Source organism: Cyprinodon variegatus, unplaced genomic scaffold, assembly GCF_000732505.1.
Source record: "Cyprinodon variegatus isolate N-32 unplaced genomic scaffold, C_variegatus-1.0 Scaffold239, whole genome shotgun sequence".
Classification (NCBI taxonomy): domain Eukaryota; kingdom Metazoa; phylum Chordata; class Actinopteri; order Cyprinodontiformes; family Cyprinodontidae; genus Cyprinodon; species Cyprinodon variegatus.
Window position 1 is genome coordinate 951,247 of NW_015150692.1, and position 7,058 is coordinate 958,304.

General features: G+C 36.2%; 2 protein-coding genes across 2 annotated transcripts in view; both read right to left on the reverse strand.

The window, feature by feature from the left end:
* Positions 1 to 1,464, reverse strand: part of wdr78 (WD repeat domain 78) — a 32,469-nt gene extending 31,005 nt beyond the window's left edge. The window contains exons 1-3 of the mRNA XM_015381677.1: positions 1,406 to 1,464; positions 1,234 to 1,315; positions 434 to 591 (exon numbers count right to left, since the gene is read on the reverse strand). Of these exons, the coding sequence (XP_015237163.1) occupies positions 434 to 591; positions 1,234 to 1,315; positions 1,406 to 1,464 (299 nt within the window). The remainder of the gene's footprint in view (positions 1 to 433; positions 592 to 1,233; positions 1,316 to 1,405) is intronic.
* Positions 1,465 to 5,524: 4,060 nt separating this feature from the next.
* Positions 5,525 to 7,052, reverse strand: LOC107089112 (gastrula zinc finger protein XlCGF8.2DB-like). The gene has a single exon (XM_015381678.1). The coding sequence runs from the start codon at positions 7,015 to 7,017 to the stop codon at positions 6,007 to 6,009; it is 1,011 nt and encodes a 336-aa protein (XP_015237164.1). The 5' UTR covers positions 7,018 to 7,052; the 3' UTR covers positions 5,525 to 6,006.
* Positions 7,053 to 7,058: the final 6 nt, after the last annotated feature.

Sequence of the window (7,058 nt, forward strand, 5' to 3'; positions counted from 1 at the left end):
GAACACAATAACCAAATCTGCAATAACTTGGAGGATGAACCGGTTGCTGATCCCAATACAGCAGCTTAGACCCCTCCTGAACCTAACCCATAGTGCCTGAAGTACAACCAGAAAAGGCAGTGTCATCAGAAGGCCTGTCGGATACAGAGAGTCTTGCAAAAAAAAAGGAACAAATACATGTAAATATTTTTATCACTTTGGGATTTTTTTTGTTTTTTACAAATGTTATGAAAAAAAAACCAAAGAAGTTATTTAATTAACTATGTTCTCTAAACAAGGAGGGCATGATAGTCCAAAATTTTGTAATTTGGCCAAGCAGACCTTGGCGATGCGTGAAGCATAAACCAACCTTATAACCCTTTGATGCACCCGCAAAAGATACACAGCTCCTGAATTAGTCCCGCAACCTTCAGCTTGTACAAAAAAGTGTTACCTTGAAATAGGCAGAGTGGAGCTCTCAGTGAATGTGGTCTGGTCTGATGCTGATCCTGCAAACAGTTCATCCAACATGAACTTGTTGGTCTGCTCTGTTCCATTATCAGCCTGGTGTCGAGACTGGGCCATCACCTCACTGTTTTCCTCATCAAACACCTGAACATTGGTAAACAGTCATGCATTAGCATTAAGCTCCTTAATATTTAAGTGCAGTAAACACTACAGCTGCACTGTGCAACTTTTCTGGAAAAGTTTCTAAGATTCTAAAGGCCCTTGACTGGGGGAAGAAGAAGAAAAGATATGTCCTAATATATATATATTCCAAATATAAAAAGAAAAGCAGTAAAAAAATATTTATGTTTGTGTTCTCCCTGATTTTTCAGCAGTAATCGGAACCCTAAAAAGAAAGCAAGAATATATGAATATATTGACCAAGCCAAGCTCCCAGCCGCCGCAACCCCACCCCCCCAAGTTTGGATGAGGTGATCAATTACCCTAGGTGGGCGTGGCCGTTTTTTAAATTAAGTAACGTTCATTTTAATAACGGCAACACTAACTGTTAATATCAATGTGTGTTTTGTACCATGGTTTTTCTCCCACACTTTAAATTTGATCACTGCTGCATTTTATGGAATGGAAATTTTCATTTACTGTCTGAAAGCTGATCTAAACAAAATAAAAAAATTGTATACACTCTGTGTGTACAAAATGACAATAAAAGTTGTCTAAATCATTGTTACTGGACTGCATTAAAAAAGATGGGAGTATAGCCAGTTCTCCACGGACTCCATCAGTTACCCAATCAGCTTGTCCCGGTGTTGGATCCGCCGTCTTGTTGACCTGAATGGAAGTTGGTCTGCTGAACGACCGGAGCAAACTGCTGCTCAAAACATGAAAGCAGTAAAGTTACTGCTAATAACTATCGACACAAAGAGAGTCTCAATGTTTACAAACTCAGCTGCCTACTTACGGCCGTAGCATTACTGTGCATCTCTTCTTTTTCTCCTCCTTTGCTTCCGAGGTAGACATGCTGAAATGATTCCTGTGCGTCTTGTTTCCTTGGCAACCGGAGATCAGGTCAGTAACGAGGGCAAATACTGCCCCCTGTCGACTGAATAGAGAACTACTTTCATGGTGCGCAGCAGCTCTGTAAAAATACTCCTTTAATCCCAGTAGTTTTCTTAGCATCTTTATTCAGATGAATGAAGAATTTGATTTAATTAAGTAACATACAAATGTGTCCTTTGTACAGCTCAGCTTTCTGTTTTTGTAAAATATACAAAAAACTACCAAAGAGGATAAGGGCCACTGGAAAAAAAAATTAACTGATTTTTAATTTTTATTTCAGTTTAACATGGGCAAAAAGTCAGAATTCTGACTTTAATCTCAGAATTCTGACTTTGATCTCAAAATTCTGACTTTAATCTCGGAATTCTTACTTTTTTTATTGTCAGAATTCAGTCAGAATTCTGAGATTAAAGTCAGAATTCTGAGGAAAAAAGTCAGAGTCAGAATTCTGAGAAAAAAGTCTGAAATAAAATTTAAAAATCAGTTAACTTTTTTCCAGTGGCCCTAATCCTCTTCCATAAAAAACAGCTATTACTGAAAAAAAGTTATTCAACAAACTTTGTCAAGATTGAGAGGATGAAAATAACAGAATTGCTCAATTTTGAAGAGTAAATTGTGAGTCTAACTGTATTTAAAAGCAACTATGGGCATCATACAGGACCAACGGCATATAACACTGAGAACAGAATAGAACAATGGAAGAGTAGAATAAATATACAGGTTTAAATAAATGCATGTTTATTAATGTGATTCACTGAATGTGCAGAAAGTACCAGTAGGATAATGTATAACAGGCCTGCATTTGTCCAGCTGGATAAATAAACAGTATATCCCATAAAAAAAGAAGGAAAATGGAAAACCCTTCCGTTAAAAAACAACAATAAAAAACAGGTAAGGTAAACATTGCGCTACAGGTGTGGTTGGACAAGGGGTCTAGATTTGCTTATTACATTACTTAACAATTTTCTTATCAACTGTGGGATGCAAGCCAATATTAAATATGTTTATTTTACTTTTTACTGCCTCCTGTTTTCACTTTATCTTACGAATCATCTTCAAACTTGGAAACAAAGTCCAGTGGATTGTTTGTTTTTTTACTTTTTTGGAATGACTATGGCCTGGATGACTGAGAACCTTCACCAGCAACTAATCTTTCTGCAGGCTTTTTCATTTCTGGACCTGGATTATCCACCTCTGGTTACTCAGACAACCCAGATTTACTAATATACGTTGAACTGTATGCATGTAAAAGCTTTAGAAATTTTAAAAAGGCTTAGACACAAAGTGACAGAAAATTCTTCAAAACAATGTTCTAATGAAGCTGACAAAACTGATCCTCATCTTAATCATCTCTCCAGACTCAGCACTTAATTTTTCGGATCAATCAAATTGATTCAATCCATCTATCAGACAGAAAACAATGTTTTCAGGTGTCCAACAGTAAATCACTGTACCCTCCAAATTGGCATAAACGTGCTGCATTAATGCTGGACTCTTATCGGTCAATAAACAAAATATAGCCGTTAATCTTTTCTCAAAGTAGGGTTGGGAGCGAGGTCTATACCAGTAGTGATGCTCGAATCAGTCTGCTCAAAATAGCTTAGATCTTTTTGAAACATAGGTGTCGCTGAGAAGCGTTTGGGGCTTATCCCTGACACCTGACGAGGTTTCATTATGTCACAACTTGTTTCAAGCTGCTCAGAAATTTGAATATTCTGGGCGTTTCAACCATAGACATTTATAGGTATATAATGTATGTTTTCGACACTACTGGTCAAGTGGCTGGTGAATATTCTCAGTCATCCAGGTCATACTCATTCCAAAACAAAGTTAAAAACAGACCAATGGACTTTTTTTTTCCAAGTTTGGAGATGTTTAGCTTCCCATACATCCTCAAGTATTTAAATAGCATCAGAATCAAGGCTCACACCATGGGATTCTAGAGGGGGAAATTGTTTTGCTAGTGATTTATTATTGACATTAATAGTTTATAGCTAAGACAGGTAAAGTATTTATATTTTTTAAGAATATTGGTTAAGTTCATCCACCAGCTTAGCTCCACCCAGTTTTCATTATCACTCATCAAATCCACCTTTAGTGACAGATTATTCAAGTCGTAGGTGAGAGTTCTCTAGCATACTCAGTGTGTTAATCTCAGTGCCTAATCCTAAATGGTTTCTGCTCCTGGACTTCTGAGTTTACCTGCCCCTGTTTTGATCTTTTTGCCTGACCTCTCCCAATGGTCATGTCAAGATGGCAGCGGCTGCTTGTAACTTCCAGAAACCCGCAAGAATTTTCAACCAAATATGCCATCTAGAATGTTATAAACTATGAATTGATCCAGTAGGTTATATTATATGAATATTGGAAGTTCAGTTTAATATAATCCAAGTATGTGAATAGTTCCATCTAAAATGAATGAAAACTGTTGTTTTAATGGTTATTGAGTCAGATACGTGGCGGGAAATGTTTGATTCATCAAAAGGTTTTTACAGTATCTGTTACTGTGTAAATGGGTTTGGCTGTAATTTAAGGAGAGACATATCTGCAGGGTGGGGAATATAAATCTGATTTATTTTTTATTGCTATTTTGCTCAATTTGCTCAACTAAGTATTTGTTGTCATTGAATATAAGAACTCTAGCAGGTATATTTTTTATACATACATTGTTTAGATTTACTTATTACTTTCTACCCCTTTTACAGAATAGAAAATATCTTTATTGTCCCAGAATGGTATTAGTGAAGAGTAAAAAAAAAAAACAATAAAATACTTTACTGTAAATTGTTTTTAACAATATAAAACTGTCCACCTGGAGAATAAATAACCAATAAGCAGCTATGGACATTTTTACAGTAATGGATATTTGAAAATGGCAGCAACTTCAGAGATTTAAAGGGGAGCAGTTGAATTGTACTTAAAGGGAAACGCCGTTTTTTTTACATTGAGCCCTTGATTTTACGTTATTACATCATGTTCTACACACTCCGCTTTGTTTCAAAAGATATAAATAATATAACCACGGATGTCTGGGGGACAGTGATTCGCCTACATGTTATGAATGCTGGCGTACCAAAAAGAATAAATCATGAACAGTTTAGTTTGTGCCTTCAACTCGTTGCCCATAGGAAGAAGTTACTTGGATATAATCTAAAGGAATATCTTCAGAACGGCTCCAAATGACTCAAAACTCATATGGGTGAGTAGAATATGATGTAATAACGTAAAATCAAAGGCCCATTGTAAAAAAAAAACACGGCGTTTCCCTTTAAGTACAATTCAACAGCTCTGGAAATGTCCTCTAGCCTCTTTGGCAACAGTTTTCATGACAGGACTACAGTTTACATCACAAGTTTTGTGCTTGAAAAGGGCCACATCCAAATAAGTTAAAAGACAATCCTGAAAAAGCTTCCCATACAGTTCAAAATGTCAGAAATAGCATTAACTTCAAGTCGTTGCCCATAGGAAGATGTTACTTGGATGTAACCTAACGTCCGGCTCAGCAACCCCAAACCCAGGATTTTAATGATTCATACTATTTTCCTTGAAGCCTCACCCACCAGCTCCAGCTTTTTTTCTAACAGCTAACATGTAGAAACTCATCTGTTCAACTAAACCTGAATGAAAAAAACAATGCAATTGAAGACATGTTCATTAATCATTCTCTAAACATTTTAATAGCATTAAACAATGTATATAAAGAGCTTGACATTGTATGAAAATATTGGGAAAACATAAAGAAAGTCATTTTCATGGTCAGTGAGGTTTTTATTTGCTTCATCAGTCAAGATGTAACATTAATGGAAAGGATCCACAGTAAAACATAATGCAAAAAACACAGTTGTAAAAAACAGACCATAGTTTCCCCTTAATCACTGTTGGTAAATAGAACATCCAAAGAATCAATAATAAAACCACCAGAATTAGTTGAAAGGAGAATTTAATCTTTAAAAAATGCAAACAATAAACTTCTTGAGACCTGTTAGACTTCTTTTAATTCACAATTTTTTTTTGTTTTTCAAGATTATTCTCCATTACCTGATAAAGCCAGTCTTTGAATAAAGCACTGTAAATCCAAATGTTAAAACTAATTAAATATTCTGTTTATTTAGCTCTGTTAATTTAAATGTGTTAAGGTATTGTGTTGTTGTTCAAGTACATTTAACTCTATGGTTTGGTCTAAATAATTAGTGTATTATTTAAGCATAACTTAAATTTCTGAGGAAGTACTTCCTCAGAATTTGACGATAAGACCTCATTAGCTGATTGATTGACAGTGGGTGTGGCTAGGTCTGCAGTAATGTTGCCCTTAGATTTAATGAGAACTGTTAAATGCTGCAATCCTCCAAATCCGAGACCATGGTCTTGAGCTGGAAAAGGTTAGATTACAAACACTGCCCTAAGTGTTTGTAATTTTTTTTTTAAGTCAGTATCAATGAAAAATTAAGATTACACTGAAGGGGTGACAAAAAAATAAAATAAATTACAGTCAACTTCTGTTTGTTACCTTCTGCCCCTACGTTTAAAAGACTTCTCCCCTGTGTGAGTTTTCATGTGGCTATTCAATAAAGCTCTTCTTTTGAATGTTTTTCCACAGCTTTTACAGGAAAATGGCCTTTCATCTGAGTGAGTTGTCATGTGAGAAGTTAACTGACTCTTTTGTGCAAAATTTTTGCCACAAGTTGCACAAGAGAATGGTTTCTCACCTGTGTGAATTCTGTTGTGTGCATCAAGATTGAATTTAATATTGAAGCTCTTTCCACAGGACTGACATTCATACATCTTCTGCCCTGTGTGAGTTCTCATGTGTTCTTTCAAAACATCTTTTCTTTTGAACATTTTCCCGCAGGTCTTACAGGAAAACGGCCTTTGATCCGAGTGAGTTGTCATGTGAGAAGTCAACTGACTTTTTGTGGTAAAATTTCTCTCACAGATTCTACAGCAGAAAGGCTTCTCACCTGTGTGAACTCTGATGTGTCCATCAAGAAAAGACTTATTGATGAAGCTTTTCCCACAGGACGGACATTCATAAATCTTGCCACCTGTATGAGTTCTCATGTGAACTGTTAAATGTGTTTTTTTTAGAAAGCTTTCTCCACATCTCAAACATTGGAAAGGTTTCTCTCTGCAGTGACTTTTCAAGTGCAGAATCAGGTCCCGATTTTGAGAAAAAGAATCACCGCAAATTGTACAGGAGAACAAACTTTTATCTGTGAGGGTTTCCTTGTTCCTTCTGGGTTTTAAACCATTAACACTGTTTTTATGTTCTCTGGTTTTCTGACATTTGTTATAATGTCTGGGTCCTTTATCTTGCTCTGATCCAGAGTCTGTTGGATGGATTTGTTCAGGATCCTGGTTCTGAATATCATAAAAGTCCTGAGAGATGACTGGGTTCCTGGTTGATTCTGGTTCAATGTGGTACTCTTCCACAAGAGTAGGGTTCACCATCAATGTGTCTCCAGTCTCCTTCTTCAAAAAAAGCTGCTCTTTATGGTCACTTATTGGAAGCTCCATGGTTTCCTCTTTTGTCCAGGGATGCTCTGGCTTCTGCTGCT